The sequence below is a fragment of the Pristis pectinata genome, chromosome 26 (genome assembly GCF_009764475.1).
Source record: "Pristis pectinata isolate sPriPec2 chromosome 26, sPriPec2.1.pri, whole genome shotgun sequence".
Lineage (NCBI taxonomy): Eukaryota > Metazoa > Chordata > Chondrichthyes > Rhinopristiformes > Pristidae > Pristis > Pristis pectinata.
The window spans coordinates 1122501-1140594 of NC_067430.1; the positions used below are offsets into that span (position 1 = coordinate 1122501).

Consider the following 18094-nt stretch of genomic DNA (forward strand, 5'->3'; position numbering starts at 1 on the left):
GTGCAGACTTGGGTAAACTTGGAGACACAAACATTGTAGATAAGGAGGTTCAGGTACACAGGAGATGTAGAGATGGAGCTGACCCAGACCTGTCAAGGTGGAAGATTTGGACTGAGGACAGAAACTAGCTGAGATTAACACACAGCCGGTGAGCTCCATTAAAACAAGACCTATGAACAACAGTCAAGTATCATGTGAGTAATAAACACATTTTAAAATCCCGTACACTGGCCGTTGATCGTCAAATGTGATGGTCAAGCATTGATGATCATCATTCAAACAGTAGCAAGGATGTCAGGTTATCGACAGTTCATGCAAACCCACCCATGGCTCTCATTCAATCAGCAAATGTGGTCAATATCCAAATACCCCCTCATCAGTAGTCAAACGTACCTGTGACCAAGAATAAAGCCCAGCTGTAGTTAACAGATAAATGAGAACAGTGATCTACAGGCCGTCCCACGGTTCTGTCTTTACACACATCCATGTTGGAAAATACACAAGATCACTCTGTGGGAACCTCACCTCCACCGTATTGCAAGGAATAGTGTTGATGAAGGACAATTAACAAATATTAATCAAACCAATTGCTTGTCAATTTTCAAAGCAACCTCCTAAGTGACCTCCTGCGGTGAAACAAGCAGCCTGTGGTGTCTGATTACTGTGGTGAGGGTACATGGAAAGAGGTTTTTTGTTCAAAACTGGTTCTTGTTTGAATTTAATAATATTTGTGAGAACTTGTTTGTATGTATGGGGTGTCCATAACTCAGGAATAAGATGGGAATGGAAGGGGAAAAACTTATTAAAAACTTTATTTATACAGCACGTTAACAGGCCTTTCTGGCCCATTGAGCCCGCACCACCCAATTACACCCATGTTAACCTACTAACCCGTACGTCTTTGGAATGTGGGAGGAAACCAGAGCACCCGGAGGAAACCCACGCAGACACAGGGAGAACGTACAAACTCCTTACAGACAGCGGCGGGGATTGAACCCCAATCACTGGCACTGTGATAGCGTCACACTACCGTGCCGAAGGGAGAGAAACCAAAGTGGAAAGGAGGGATAATGGAGAGGGAAAGGATGAAGAATAGAGACTAAAAGGGAAAAGGTGGGGAAAAAGAGGGAGAATGGAGTCAGATATGAGAGAGAACAGAAGGAAAGAGGAAAGGGAAAGGAGGAAGGGAGGGCTTGTCTGTAACCTGGGGAAGGAAATCATCAAAAAACACCTTCATAAGAACTTAACTGCACAAGGCTCAATCAGTAAATTTGCAGATTACAGGAAACTAGGAGGTGTTGTTGATCGTAAAGAAGGTTGTCGTAGATTACAGGGGGATCTTGATCAGTTGGGGAAGTGGGCCGAGGAGTGGCTGAGATTTCAATACAGATAAGTGTGAGGTGATGCATCTTGGAAAGTCAAACCAGCGTAGGACTTGTACTATGAATGGTAGGGCACTAGGGAGTGTAATGGAACAGACGGACCTAGGAGTACAAGTGCATAGTTCGTTGAAAGCGACGTCACAGGTAGACAGGGTGGAGAAAAAGGCGTTTAGCGCGCTGGCCTTCATCAGTCAGGGCACTGAGTACAGGAGTTGGGACATTATGTTGCAGTTGTGTAAGTCATTGGTGAGGCCGCACTTGGAGCACTGTGGACAGGTTTGGTCCCCCTGTTATAGGAAAGACATGGTTAAACTGGAAAGAGTGTGGAGAAGATTTACGAGGATGTTGCCAGGACTCGAGGGCCTGAGTTATAGGGAGAGGTTGGCCAGGCTGGGTCTTTATTCCTTGGAATGTAGGAGAATGAGGGGTGATCTTATAGAAGTTTATAAAATCATGAGAGGCATAGATAAGGTGGACGGTAACAGTCTTTTCCCCAGGGTAGGGGTGTCCAAAACTAGGGGGCATAGGTTTAGGGTGAGAGGGGAAAGATTTAAAAGGGACCTGAGGGTCTAGTTTTAACCAGAGGGTGGTGAGTGTATGGAACGAGCTGCCAGAGGAAGTGGGTGAGGCGGGTCCAACAGTATCATTTAAGAAGCACTTGGAGAGGTACATGGAGGGGCAGGGCTTGGAGGGATAGGGGCCAAACACAGGAAATTGGGACCAGCTGGGTGGCCATCATGGTCGGCATTGACTGGTTGGGCCGAAGGGCCTCTGTCGTGCTGTATTGCTCTGTGACTCTAAGAAAATGAGAAACTAGGAGCAGGAGTAGGCCGCTCGGCCCCTCAATTCTATCTGCCATTCAATACAACCTTGGTTGATCTGCCCCAGGCCTCGACTCCCTCTTCCCTGCTGCTTCCACAATAACCCTCCCCTCCCTGATCTTTCAAAACTCTATCTACATGTTTAATTGCCTTGTGATGTACCTCCAACCCTTGCGGGGTAGCAAATTCCAGAGATCTACCACACTCTGGGTGAAGGCACTCAATGGTGTAACACATCCGTGATCATTGTTCATTTATGATCCAAGGTCAAATGAGCCAGTGATTAACAAACAAACTGATTAGCTGTCAGCTACACCTGCATTCAACAGTAAAACACATCTCTGTTCAAATCTGCAGCTCAAACATTGCCATCCACAGGTCAATGTACGAAACAAAAGCAGAAGTATTGGTAATGGCGCTTTCGCCTGCTGTTCAGTGAGACTGTGGCTGATCCCCCCCCTCACCGATCCCCCTCCCCACCGATCCCCCTCCCCACCGATCCCCCTCACCACTGATCCCCCTCCTCACCGATCCCCCTCCGCACCCATCCCCCTCCCTATTGATCCCCCTCCACACCGATCCTCCCCACTGATCCCCCTCCCCACCAATCCCCCTCCCCACCAGTCGCCCAGCCCACCCATGCCCCTCCCTCCCCAGCCACTCACCCCTGTAACCACACAAAGTGTCACACCTACCCCTACACCTCCTCCCTCACCACTATTCAGGGTCCCAAACAGTCCTTCCAGGTGAGGCAGTCCCTCACCTGTGGATCCGAGGGGGTCATTTATTGCATCCGGTGCTCCCGGTGCGGCATCCTCTGCATCGGTGAGACCCGACGCAGATTGGGTGACTGCATCGTCAAGCACTTCGCTCCATCCGCTGTGCCAGCCAGGATCTCCCGGTGGCCACCCACTTCAATTCCACTTCCCATTCCCGCACAGACACGTCTGTCCACGGCCTCCTCTACTGCCAGGTCACAGGCAAACGAAAATTACAGGAACAACACCTCCATTTCCGCCTGGGCAGTCTCCAACCTGGTGGCATGAACATCAAACTCTCAAACTTCCAGTAACCACTCCCCTCTTCCCTTTTTCTCTCTCCTGCTGATCTAACAGGCCCCCATCACCCGATCTGTTTCCACTCCCCACCTCCCTCCATGTTCTCCTATGATCTCCTATCAGATTCCTCATCTTCAGCCCTTTGTCAATTCCACATATCACCTCCCAGCTTCTGACTTCATACCCACCCTCATCAGCATATCACTCCCCTCACGTGGATCCACCTATCCCCACCAGCTCTTCCTCCACCATTTCCGCCACCCTTATATACTGGCGGTCTCCCCCTTCAGTCCAGATTGTAGGCTCTCAACCTGAAACATCGACAGTCCATTTCCCTCCATAGATGCTGCCTGACCCACTGAGTTCCACCAGCATCTTTTGTGTTGCTCCAGATTCCAGCATCTACAGTCTCTTGTGTCTGCAGAATAAGAGATACTAAATGGGGTTCAGAATCAGGGACCTGGGGTGAGTGTGTCGGCAGTTGGGGTGTAGGTGTCAGGACCTGGCGTGTGGGAGCAGGGACCTGGGGTGTGGGTGCGGGGACCTGGGTTGCGGGAGCGGGGACCTGGGGTGTGGGTGCGGGGACCTGGGGTGCGGGAGCAGGGACCTGGGGTGTGGGTGCGGGGACCTGGGGTGCGGGAGCAGGGACCTGGGGTGCGGGAGCGGGGACCTGGGGTGTGGGTGCGGGGACCTGGGGTGCGGGAGCGGGGACCTGGGGTGCGGGAGCGGGGACCTGGGGTGTGGGTGCAGGGACCTGGGGTGTGGGAGCAGGGACCTGGGGTGTGGGAGCAGGGACCTGGGGTGTGGGTGCGGGGACCTGGGGTGCGGGAGCAGGGACCTGGGGTGTGTGTGCAGGGACCTGGGGTGTGGGAGCAGTGACCTGTGATGTGGGTGCAGGGACCTGGGGTGTGGGTGCGGGGACCTGGGGTGTGGGTGCTCAAACCATTGGAAGTGACGGGACAGGATGGGAAGCACGCATAGCTCCTCGTCAGGAGACTGCTAAATCTTTATAAGACAGTGGTCTGGCCTCAGCTGCAATATTGAGCTGCTGCTATTGTGGTCACCTTGTTAAAGGCAGGGTGTGAAGTTATGGAGAGGCTCCAGAGCAGATTTACGAGAATGATTCCTGGGATGAGGGACGACAGTCACAGGGACCGAGGGGAGAGGCTGGGACTGTTCTTCAGAGAAGGCTGAGGGAAGATGTGATTGAGGTGTATAAAATAGTGAGGGGTCTGGAGTGTGAGTAATGGGAGACTGTACCCTTTGGTGGAGGGTTCAAGGACGAGAGGTCATGGGTATAAATTAAAGAGAATAAGAATTAAGAGCTACTTTAGGAAATGGTTGAAATCTGGAATGTTCCGTGGTGGAGTTAGGTTGTCTGTGGTCTTCAGAAGGGAAATGGAAAAATGTGTGGTAAACAATAACTTGTCGGAGACTGGGGGGAAGGCTGGTGCGTGGAACGTGTGATGTTGCTGTGCCAGAAATCCAATACAGACACAGTGGGCCAAATGGCCACCTCCTTTGCTCGAACCATTCTATGATCCGATTCTATGAACACATTCCTCAGATCATACAGAATTCAAGGACAATTCTTCCTTGAAGAAGAATTTAGTCATGTTGCAGAAATCATAGAAAACTATGCTAAATACTGTTGAATTTGTCAGTCACATTTCTGGAATTTGTGCAATGTGAGTGAAATCATTTTACCTTTATTTTTTCCAAGCAACACCATCTGAACCGCAGACTGTTATTTCCAGTGTAAATGAAACGTCCCTGAACCTGGAATGGACGTCTCCGCGAGAGACCGGAGGCAGGGAAGATGTGGTTTACAATGTGATCTGTAAGAGCTGCAGTTCTGGGCGTGGACCATGCACTCGATGCGGGGATAATGTGCAGTTCGTCCCACGACAGCTGGGCTTGGCTGAGCCTCGTGTTTACATCAGTGACCTGTTGGCGCACACACAATACACCTTCGAGATCCAGGCTGTGAATGGAGTCTCTGATCAAAGTCCTTACTCGCCCAGCTTTGCATCCGTCAATATTACTACCAACCAGGCTGGTAAGAGACTTGTAATGTTCTATTCATCCTGCGAGTTATTGTGCACCGGGGATAATTCCTGCCTCTCTGATTATGGGAAGAGGAAATCACCTGAAAGAACTGCACTCACCCTCATCTAGAACTGCAGCTTCCGAAACTTCATGAATAATTTTTTGGCCTGTTACATTTTAAACAACAGCAGCAACTCTCCACTGTTGCATTGTCGGGACAATCTTCCCAGAATGATGAGCGCAATGATTTTACAGGGAGTGTTTCCCTGACTCTGCTCAGACACTGGAGGTCAGCAATTGTTGTTGGGAATGTGCACCTATAATCAGGTTGGATCTGATGCAGGGAAACCTCTTCACTGATTTCAATGAAAGGGAACAGCTGTGAGAATTGAACAGTATTTTTAGATTTTGGTTTAATTGCTTGAGTTTATTGGAATTTTTCTTTAATGTTGCATTTTTAAATGTTCCAGCTTTTAGATAACAGAACATTACAGCACTGTACAAGCCCTTCAGCCCACAATGTTGTGCTAACATTTTATCCTGCTCTAAGGTCTATCTAACCCTTCCCTCCCACATCACCCCCTATTTCATTTGTTAATTTTACTGGTTTGATCAGTTTGAGCAGTTCCATCAACTCTGAATGTTTCTGCATGTCAGAGACATTCTTCATATTTTAACAGAGTTGACAGGCAGCTCAGACGGGGATCATGGTTTAGCGAAGGATGTCAGTTTTCTGGGGACTCTGTGGGTGGGTCTTGCTGTGTCACACCTCCTCCCCCCACACAGCCCTGCGGTTGAGGAACTCACTGGCTTCGTCCAGCAGGGTCCTGCTGTGTGATGAGAATAAGGTAAGTGAGATGCTTGTGAAGGTGGCAGGGGCCTGCTGTCAGGGTAGGCAGTTTGGTCTGACCGCAAGCTGCACACGGCTGCGTTGGAGCTCAATGTACAAAAGAATATGAATTTTGCAGCATCAGTGACAGTAAGGTCAGTAGTTGAGACAGACAGCAGCAGGGGCAAGGAGCGAGGAAAGACTGTCGCATTAAATTGCATTTATTTCAGTGCAAGTGGCCTGACAGGTCAGGTGGATAAGACAAGATAAAATTTATTAGTCACATGTACATTGAAACACACAGTGAAATACATACTTTTACCTAGAGTGTTCTGGGGGCAGCCCTAAAGTGTCGCCACGCTTCCAGCGCCAACATAACATGCCCGCAACTTCCTAACCCTTACGTCTTTGGAATGTGGGAGGAAACCGGAGCACCCGGAGGAAACCCACGCAGACACAGGGAGAACGTACAAACTCCTTACAGACAGCGGCCGGAATTGAACCTGGGTCGCTGGCGCTGTAATAACGTTACACTAACCAGTGCTATATCGTGCCGTGCCTGAACTCGGCATGGATAGCTACGTGGGACTGGGACGTGAAACCATTGCAGAAACATGGCTGAGGGAGGGACAGGACTGGCAGCTAAGTATTCCAGGGTACAGCTGCTTTAGGTGGGATCGAGGTGAAGGAAATGGAGGAGGGGGAAGTTGCATTGCTGATGAAGGCGAACGGCAGTAGTCCGAGATGAAACTACTGAGGAATTGTTCAGTGAGGCTTTAAATTGTTTTATTATTATCACATGCACCGAGGTACAGGGAAGAACGTCGGTTTGCATGCCATCCATACAGATCATTTCATTACAATAGTACATTGATGTAGTACAAGGGTAAACAATAACAGAATGCAGAATGAAGTGTTACAGTTGCAGAGAAACTGCAGTACTGGCAGACAATAAGGTGCAAGGCCATAATGAGGTAGATTGTGAGGTCAAGAGTCCATCTTATCGTATAGGGGACTGTTCAATAGTCTTATAACAGCGGGGTAGAAGCTGTCCTTCAGCCTGTTGATACGTGCTTTCAGGCTTTTGTATCTTCTGCCCGAATGAATTTGGGAGAAGAGAGAATGTCTGGGGTGGGTGGGGTCACCTGATTATGCTGGCTGCTTTACCAAGGCAGCAAGAAGTGTAGACAGATAAAAAGGGGGATGATTACGTTGTTGGGATTGTACTATAGACCCCCTAACAGTCAAAGGGAATTAAGGGAACAAATGTACAGGGAGATTGCAGAAAGTTGCAAGAATAATAGGGTTGCATTGTAGGGGATTTTAACTTTCCAAATATAGATTGGGACTGCCATTGTGCTAAGGGCAAAATTGTTCAGTGTGTTCAGGAAAGTTTCCTCAGGCAGTACATTGAAGGCTATACCAGGGAGACGGTAAAGCTCGACCTACACTTGGGGAGCAGGGCAGGACAAGTGACTGAGGTGTCAGTGGGGGAACGCTTTGGGACCAGTGACCATAGTTCTATTAGTTTTAAATTTGTAATGGAAAGGGTCAGACCTGACCATAAATTAAGGTTCTAATTTGAGGCAAGGCAAATTTTGATGGTATTAGACAGGAACTTGCAAAGGTTGATTGGAGTAGGTTGTTTGCAGGTGAAGTAACATCTGGCAAGTGGGAGGCTTTTAAAGGTGAGGTAACAAGAGTTCAAGGTCTGCATGTTCCTGAGTGAAGGGCAAGGCTGGCGGGGGTAGGAGCCCTAGATGACAACAGATATTGAGGCTCTGGTCAGGAAGATAAAGGAGGCATGAGATCAAGTGGTATCAAGTGCAACTGGGATCAAGTGAATCCCTGGAAGAGTATAAGGAAATCAGAAGGGCAAAATGGGAACATGAGATAGCTTCGGCAGAGAAGTTTAAGGAGAATCCAAAGAGATTTTATAAGTATATTAAGGGGTAAAGAGTAACTAGAGAGAGAATAGGGCCCCTCAAAGACCAAAGTGGACATCTTTGTGTGGAGCCGCAGGAGATGGGCGAGATCCTTAATGAATATTTGTCCTCTGTTTTTACTGTGGAGAAGGACATGAAGAATTTGGACTTTGAAGTCGTTAATGGGGAGGTCTTGGGAATAGTCCACATTACAGTAGAGGAGGTTCTGGATGTTTTAAAATATGTGAAGGTAGATAAATCTCCAGGTCCTGACCAGGTATATCCAAGAACACTGTGGGAAGCTGGAGAAGAAATTGCAGGGGCCCTGGTTGAGATGTATGCATCATCGTTAGTGATGGGTGAAGTGCTGGAAGACTGGAGGTTGGCCTATGTTGGGCCATTTTTTTAAGAAAGGCTGCAAAGAAAAACCTGGAAACTATAGACTAGTAAGCCTAACCTCTGTGGTAGGTCAGTTACCGGAGGGGATTTTGAGGGATAAGATATACACACATTTGGAAAGACAGGGGTTGACTAGGGTTAGTCAGCACAGCTTTGTGTGTGGGAGATCATGTCTCACGAATTTGTTTGAGTTTTTTGAAGAAGTAACCAAGAAGATCAACGAGGGCAGGGCAAGAGATGTAGACTATATAGATTTCAGTAAGGCCTTTGATAAGGTTCCACCTGGTAGGCTGATTTGGAAAGTTAGATTTCATGGGGTCCAGGCAGAGCCTAGCTAACTGGACATGGAATTGCCTTGATGGTACAAAACAGAGGGTGATGGTGGAAGGTTGTTTTTCGGACTGGAGGCCCGTGACTAGTGGTTTTCCCCAGGGCTCGGTGCTGGGCCCATTGCTATTTGTCATCTATATCAATGATTTTGATGAGAATTATAAGGCAGGATTAGTAAGTTTGCAGATGACAGTAAAATAGGTGGTGTCGTTGACAGTGACGACGGTATCAGGGTTTACAGAGGGATCTTCATCAGCCGGGTCAGTGGGCCAAGGAATGGCAAATAGAGTTTAATTTGGATAAGTGCAAGGTGTTGCATTTTGGGAAGACAAATGAGGGTAGGACTTTCACAGTGAATGGTAGGCCTGGGGGGTGTTGTAGAACAGAGGGACCTTGGAGTTCAGGTACATGGTTCCCTGAAAGTGGCATCGCAGGTGGACAGGGTGGTGAGGAAGGCTTTTGGCTTCATCAGTCAGGAGAATGAATGTAGGAGCTGGGTTGTTATGTTGCAATTGTGCGAGATGTTGGTGAGGCCATATTTGGAATATTGTGTTCAGTTTTGTTCACTCTCTTGTAGGTAAGATGCCATTAAGCTGGAAAGAGAGCAGAGGAGATTTACGAGGGTGTTGCCAGAACTTGAGGGACTGAGTTATGGAGAGAGGTTGAACAGGTTGAGACTTTATTCATTGGAGTGTAGGACAATAAGGGGTGATCTTATAGAGGTGTATAAAATCATGAGGGGCATAGATAGGGTGAATGTGCACAGTCTTTTTCCCAGGGTTGGGGAATTAAGAACTAGACGGCATAGGTTTAAGGTGAGAGTGGAAAGACTGAACAGAAACCTTAAGGTATATGGAACAAGCTGCCAGGGGAAGTGGTAGAGGCAGGTATATTAACAACATTTAAAAGGTACTTGGATAGGGAAGGTTTGGAGGGATATGGGCCAAACGTAGGCAAATCGGACTAGCTTAGATGGAATCTTGGTCGGCATGGACCAGTTGGGCCGAAGAGCCTGTTTCTGTGCTGTATGAGTCTGCAACTCTAATTCTAAACCAGTTATAAATTGCAAAGAAACACACAAAATTCTGCAATTTATTATTCAAATTCTCAAAAAGAAACGCCCTGTTGTGTTTACAAATTACCTGAACAAGGCTTTGGTGGAATATTCTTCAGTAATCTACGGTCAGCAATTTCTCACATACATTCCAATAGCCAGCATTGACATAATTTCAATGAATTCTCAATGAATATTCCTTCTAGTGAGATATCAGACTCTAAAGATCCACCTGTGACAAGTTGTGGTTAAGGATAACACTACACTAAAAGGTGCAGCATTGCCAATGTGAGTTCTTTCAGCAAGCAGCACAGAGGACAAAAAATTGACAGAAAATGTCAAAAAATTGGCAGAGTGGGCAGAGCTATGTGAGAAAAAAGAGAGCTACAGTACTGAGGCTCTGGACACACTCAGTGGCTCCGGTGGGCAGGTCAAGCTGTTTGCAGACCAGATACCAGACTGCCGAAACACACAGGTTACTCCAGTCTCTGTCACGAGAAGAGATCCCAAGACAAATGGAGAAAAAGGTACAACACTTCCACTGACTCCTGGGAACTTCCATGACCACTCGAGGTGGAGCAGCATTTGGGGTAGAATTGAGAATCCCGAGTCCATGCACTGGGACAACACAGTGGCCCCACATGAGGAGCAGAAAGAGCACAATGCCTCACAAATTAACCTCACCCCCCGTCCCATCAGCCTTTTCCTGCCCCTTCCGTGGACGTGTCTGTGGTTCGCACATTGGCCTCCTCAGGCGCCCCACAACCAGAGTGGAGGTAAATCCTCCGCCATCCTGAGGGACTGCCTGAGAAGAAGTGTGAGTAAACATTTGTCCTGCAGCCAATAATTACCTTCCTCACATCCATCACGGTTCCAGCCTGAATTCTCTTCCTTTAATCTGATACTATTCTAGTCATTCAGTACTCTCAAAGACAAGACTGACGAGTGATAACTAAGGGGTTCATAGCATCTTGGGGTGGGTAAGTTGGACGAGGCGCAGAGTCCGCAGTGATCTTACTGAACGACTGAGCAGGAAGGGATGAACAGCTGCCTCCTGCTCCTGTTCAAGGCCTGCTCAACAATCGTACATCGTAGAACAAATTAACGTATGTTTTTGTTTTCATTATTATTCCTGATGGGTTTTTAATCTTGTAGTTGTACAGATTGTTAACTTGGTTCAATCAGATGTGAGATCTCGATTAGAAATTTTTTGCACAGAGAGTGGTGGGTGCCTGGAACGGGCTGCCAGGTGACGGAAACAATAGAATAGCAACATTTTAAAGGGAATGGAGGGATATGGACCACGTGCAGGCAGATGGGATTAGTCTGGCATTATGGTCGGCACAGACCTCATGGGCCAAAGGGCCTGTTCCTGTGCTGTACTGTTCCATGTTCCATGTTCCATGTCACATAAACTGACTGATATCTGGAACTTGCTGGCAGAGGAGGTGCTGGAGTCAGTTACAATTAATATGTTTAAGAGGCATTTTGACAGGCACTTAAATGCTCAAGGCATTGAAAGATACAGACCTAATGCAGGCGAATGGAATTGATGTAGATGGGTAAAGGGTCAGAATGAGCCGAAGGGCCTGGTTCTGTGCTGTTGACCCGGAAAAAATATTTTTTTTTCTTCAGAGGGTTGGGGGGTGTGGTGGTGAGAGGTTACCGTGGGTCTACGGAATGTAGAGATGTTATACTCGCATCAGCCATGATATGTAATAGCAGAGTAAGAGGTGACCTACTCTGCTCCTAATTTGTCTGGTCCCAGATGGTCTGTCTGAACACACTGCTGTGATGGGACCATTGCCTGAGCACTCTCCTGTAGTGATACCATGGCCCAGCAAGCTGCCCAGCTGAGATCATTGTCTGTGAGCCCTGTTCAGTGGGGACCGCTGCCAGAACAGGTTACTCTGGTGTGAGACTACCAAGAGTTTGCTCTGGTGATCCCATTGCCAAGTTCCTGCTCAGCTGAGACCATCACTTGGGCTCCTTGTATCCATGGCTTTGTCTCATGTTCCATTGAGACGATTTGCTCACCGATAATTGGGTCCCCCTATCTAAGGAAGGATGTGCTGGCTCTGGAGAGGGTCCGGAGGACGTTCCTTAGAATGATCCCGGGAATGAAAGGCTTAATGTATGAGGAGTGTTTGTTATCTCTGGGCCTGTACTCAATGGAGTTCAGAAGGAATAGGAGGTCTCATTGAAACCCACTGGATACTGAAAGGCCTGGATAGAGTGGATGTGGAGAGGATGTTTCCATCAGTAGGAGAGTCCAGGATCTGAGGGCACAGCCTCAGTATAAAGGGATCTCCCTTCAAAACTGAGATGAGGAGGAATTTCTTCAGCCAGATTGGTATTGGTGAACCTGGAATTTGTTGTCACAGATGGCTGTGGAGGCCAAGTCATTGGGGATATTTAAGGCAGAGATTGATAGGTTCTTGATTGGTAAAAGGATTAAGGATTATGGGGAGAAGGCAGGAGAATCGGATTGAAAACATCAGCCATGATTGAGTAATGGAGCAGACTCGATGGGCTGAATGGCCCAATTCTGTTCCTATATCTTATGGTCTTATGATCCATACTCATTATTCATTCTGATCCCTCTTTGTATGCATTTATGATGTTGACAAGTACGCAGCACACAACTTCAAAGTCAGCAGGAGACATGGTGGAGGCGGAGGGAACTGTGAGGAGAATATTAAAAGAATTCAAGGTGAATCAGTGATGGAATGGGTGGCAGATGAAACTTACTGCTGAGAAATACTTCACTTTAAACTTTACATACAGCACAGTGACAGGCCCTTCCGACCCAACGAGCCCGCGCCGCCCAATTACACCCATGTTAACCCACTAACCCGTACATCTTTGGAATGTGGGAGGAAACCGAAGCACCCGGAGGAAACCCACGCAGACACGGGGAGAACGTACAAACTGCTTACAGACAGTGGTGGGAATTGAACCCCGATTGCTGGCGCTGTAATGGCGTTACGCTAACTGCTACGTTGCCGTGCTGCCCACACTTACAAATACAAGGTGTTATAGTTTGGAGAGCAGGATGAGAAGAGGCAGTATAAACCAGAGGGCACAGTTCTGCGAGGGACAGGGGCAGTGAGATATCAGGTACATGTGCATGGTTCATTGGAGGAGGCAGAGCAGGTTGAGAACATGGTTAAAAAAGCATCCAGAACCCTGAACTTTATAAGCAGAGGCAGGGAGTCCAAGTGCAAGGAAGATGGGATGAATCTTTGTAAAATACTGGTCTGTCACGCTGGAGGATTTTGTCCAGATCCAGGCACCACATTTTAGGAAATGTCACCAGAGAGGACTGCAGGTGGTGACCTTCAAGAAGATGTGTAGTTAACTGCTTCCTGGTTGATGAAAATCTTACTCAGCATGCACTGAGAAACTAGGAGACCATTTTATTGTTAAAGGAATATTAAAAAAATCAGAATTTGAACAATCTGCAAGGAAGTGTTTCTCTGTTCACAAACACAGTTAACCCCAGGATATACGTCAGGCTCTCCTGGCTACCTGTGAAATGTCAGGAGGGTAGGAGCTTCTAGTGGTGCTGATAAACTCCCGTCTATCAAAGCGACCTTTCTGTGAAAGTTAGTGACAGGGGACTAATTGGGTTAGGGGTCATGGCCTAAACTGAGTATGGAGGGAACGGTCACACAGGGGGGAGATTTTCCTGTTGTGGGGGGTTGGGGACAAACCCATTCGAGTACAGAATCAGAGTAAGAGCCAATGGCACAAGGTTGAAGGATGCAGTTGGTTAAGAGTTAGAAGCTCTGTAAGATTGTTTTTTTAAATTTTATTTACAGCGTGGTAACAGGCCCTTCTGGCCCAAAGAGTCCGTGCCACCCATTTTAAACCCAAATTAACCTACCCGTACGTCTTTAGAATGTGGGAGGAAACCGGAGCACCCGGAGGAAACCCACGCAGACACAGGAGAACGTACAAACTCCTTACAGACAGCGACGGGAATCGAACCCCAATCGCTGGCACTGTAATAGCATCGTGCTAACCACTACGCTACCGTGCCGCCCACGTTAGGACAGTGCAGGGTATTTTTTTGTGATCTGTAATATTTTTACATAATAATCCTACATATAATTGAAGTTTCTTTTAATATCATGTCATATTATTCTTAATGTTTTGCTTCATTCTATTCGTGGTGTTATTTAGTTTAAATAAACATTTAGAAAGAGTTCTGAGTTGCACTATTCTTTGAATCTAGGCTCACTTCCCCCTAGTCAAACATAGATAATAAGTATCAGGGAAGACTACCTAAATATACTAAACTCATTCAAGGGTCAGTGGATACATGGATAGACTGGAGGAGGTTGTTTTCCTTGGGGAGGAGGTGGTAAAGGAATCCGTTAGGCAGTTATACCAAGTGGGTAGAGAACAGGTGTTCCCAGTGGAGGAGGCATCAAGAAGCAGGGGACATGGAAGGCGATTTGGAAAAGATCCAAAAGAGATGTGAGGAGAAACAGTTCTATGCAGTGAGTGGTTAGAGTGTGGAATGAGCAGCCCAGGGGAGCTGTGAAGGTAGGTTCAATTGTGGAGTTCCAAAGAGAGCTGGGAGGTTTTTGAAAAGAAAGAATTGGCAGTGTTCTGCAGAGGGAGGGAGCGGTGGGGGGGGGGGGGGGCAGCTGGGCCTGCCCCCTCTGGAGCCACGGCAGACCCAGTACACTGAATGCTCTTCTTTCATGCTGTAACCATTCTGTGTCTCTGAGATGTTGCCTGCTCTAAATAGTGTGGGCCAATCTGAATCCTTCTGATCAATAGACTCCTACTTTAGCTATTTGCTTGGATCAATTTGCGCCTGTGTTTAATGTGCAAAACATGCAGAGAGATGATTTAACCTGTGGTATATTATCCAGGGGATAATCTATGTGCACAATTTGGATACTAAACGTTTCCTACCCGACCAACATAAATTGTGCCACATTTGAACTTTGTTGAGCCACCACAGGAAAAACGAGGAGGACATTGTGCTAGGACGCTGATGCAATGTGAATTAAAGGGCTCACTCTTCTGACATCAATCTCATGCCCACAGTATCTGCCAGCTCTACTCCTCAATGCTGAAATTACTTGAAACCTCCTCACTGACTACAGCATTTTTGTACTATTCACATTAGTGCTCAGTGCTGTGATCTCTGCCTCATCGCTCATCACAAACCTCACCATTCATGACTCAGGTCCAGTCAGGACAGATTATCTCATGGTGGCTGCTCAGGCAAACAGGAGATCATTGGGAGGTCCTCTCCCTTGTTTTCCCTCACCAAAGGTCCAATGTCCTTCCCAAGCCAAGATGTGGCAGATGGGAGTTTCTCCTGCCGTTCCTGTCAGGAACCACCTGGTAGAGACCTAGTGCAGGATTCTCAGCATAAACAGGAGCACTGGTTTTCATATATCTTTGTCCAATTTCATGACTATTTGCTGGGAATCCACCTGCCCATTAGTGCTATACACAATGCACTGCCAAAAAAGGGCAAAATGTAATTTCTAGGCATTTAATTCCTTGATCTGCATTCTGTAGAGGAATGCAGCTGGTGAAGTGCTGCTTTAACTGGCATGTTTCATCATCATTGAGTGGATGTCACTGTGTGTGAATGTGGAAGGACATTCCATGAGTGTTCGGCTTATTCTGATGAACTGTTCACTTTATTTTACAGCGCCATCTCCAATTTCATTTATGCACCAAGTGAGCCGGACGGTGGACAGTGTCACACTGTCCTGGGCTCAACCTGACCAGCCCAACGGAGTCATCCTGGACTACGAGCTCCAGTATTATGAGAAGGTATGGAATCTCGGAGCAATGGAGGAATTTAAAATGGACAGTCTTCAACCTCAAAGGAGGGAGGGAAATCAGGGAGGTGAGACAATGAAGAGAGAGGGACAGTGGAGCAGGGAAGGGGGCGTTCAGTTTGGTATTGAGGGCTCCACGCTGTGGAGCCAGTGGATCACTCTGCAGTGACTGGGCTGCTACACAGCGGTGAATGGGAGCATGGATGTCAACGGTTGGTCCATGGGTGCAGTGACAGTATCAGTACTACCTGCCTGCTAAAGGGCATCATCACTCAATAACCATACAGGAGTCAGTAAAGATAAAAACTGATGGCCTGCTCTGGCTCCTTTGGTTCAGGTGTGGTCCCTGACTTACTATGAAGGCTGCAGGTCACATCTATTCACCCAGCTTTTGTCAGTAAGCCATGGGCCGTGCTTGTTGGCGACATCATCAGGCGTGTGAAACGTGACGGGCAATTGATAAGCAGGTCAGGGTGAATTGTGATCAGGAGTGTGAGCACCATTTGCCGAAAGGGCTGTACTTGCACAGGGAATGGACTCAGACCCTTCAAACATCATGGCTCTGCACAACTCGCACATACAACACACACAAGTGGTTTTCTTCTAATCGACTTCCTGGCCTTTTGGTTTTAATATCGAGTAGTGATAGATGATCACATGTTGTAAGTGAACATTTATAGAGAGTGTAGAGCACAGGGACAGGCCTTCCCTACACTCCACAACGCCTCCTCACCATCCTCCACCTCAAATTTCAGCTGCGTGTCCTTCAATTTCTTTCTCCCTCCTGTGTTTCACTATACTTCCCAAAATTACATTTATAATATTCCCTCAACTGAGAGAGTTCCACATTTCCACCACTGTCTGGGTAAAGAAGTTTGTCCTGATACCGTTATTAGTGACCATCTGACACTTGTTGCCTCTTCGTGCCTCGTCCCACACGTGGAGGTATCTAGGCCTGGATTTTATGGCAATAATCATCAGGTGTTTCACAGTGGCTCTTTATGACATTGAAGCCTTAACAACATTGGAATTGCCATGCACATGTATTTTTACATGGAAACTTTAAAGCTGCAGCACTTATCCACAAACTACACAGTCTGCAACCTCCTTGTGATGTACTAAAGCTACACATGAACCACTCCCATGTGACAGGATGACCTGAAAGGCGAAACCAGTGGCAAGTTGGATCCAGAACTTTTCAAAGTGGAGGAAAGCACAGGGTGACGGTGGTTGGTGCATTTTAGTGATCAGAGGGCTGTCTGGTGTGTGGCTCCACAGGGCTCAGTACTGGGTCCTTGCTTTTAGTGGTGTATGTTAGAGCTCCCATTAATCAGTGTTAATCCATCTGAGTGAGAAGTGGTTATGCAAAAGTTATATCAAAGCTTTTAAAATTGTTTTAGGATCTTCTGTGACTAACATTCAGCCTGTCGTGTTGCCCTGAACAGTGGAAATCTCACTCTCTGCTGTTTGGCAAGTCTCACTCCCATTCAAAATCATCGATCCCCACCACCCTCCCTCCTACGCCCCTATCAGATGTCCCATTCCCCCATCTCAATAACCCATGGTAATCAAAAGGTGCAGGAATGAATTCAGCACCTCCCTGACCATGACTGTATTCAGCACCTCCCTAACCAGGACTGTGGTCCTGTCTCTAACTCTTGTCACTCTGAAACTGCTGGGAAACGTGTTCATCAAAGAGGGAGTAGTGGGAGATGGGAAGGAAGATGTTAGTGTAGATAGAGAGAGAGGAAGAGGAGAGTGGAATAAGGGAGTCAGGAAAGCCGTGGGACGGAGAGAGCGAGACTCTGATCTGTTCAGCTCCCATTGCTCAGCTCCCTCTAGTGGTTGGATAATGACACATAAATAATGTGGCTGCATCCTGACAAGCACCTGTTGATAAAGGTCTGTGAATGTTGTTTCCACAGTGGGTGCAGACCCTGAGTGGTGCTGTTATAGTAACTGGTGTAAACAGATTGACCAGAGTGATTACAGGAGTAAGTGTTGCCTGCCCTCCAGGAGATATTGTTTAGGCTCTGGAGCTGTGGGGCTGCAGGACTTACTGAAGACTGAGTTATTTCACTGATGGGTTTCCATTCGTTCTGCTCTGGCATTGTGCAGTCAAAATGACCACAACCAGTACATTATTTTCTTTCAGTGGTTCAGTGGAGATAGGGTTGAACACATTGTAACTGACATTGCAGAAAGAAACAAGTAATCCACTTTGGTCTCGATGTCTGTACTAGGATGTAGCATAAACACTTTGCTGCTTCCAGCAAAACCAGGAACCCAGACATTCAAAGCATTCATCAAACAACTTAAACAAAGTTAATAGTTAAATGATCACCTCACCACAACCACAACAGTGCAAGTTTAACAACTGACATCAGCATCCGGATGAAACTGTTGGAGACCCTGTGGCCAACTTGAG

The 18094-nt window shown here is 47.3% G+C and overlaps 1 protein-coding gene across 1 annotated transcript in view; it reads left to right on the forward strand.

Moving 5' to 3' along the window:
- Window positions 1-18094, forward strand: part of LOC127583547 (ephrin type-B receptor 2) — a 277407-nt gene that overhangs the window by 193217 nt on the left and 66096 nt on the right. Inside the window, exons 5-6 of the mRNA XM_052039645.1 lie at window positions 4985-5320; window positions 15534-15658. Of these exons, the coding sequence (XP_051895605.1) occupies window positions 4985-5320; window positions 15534-15658 (461 nt within the window). The remainder of the gene's footprint in view (window positions 1-4984; window positions 5321-15533; window positions 15659-18094) is intronic.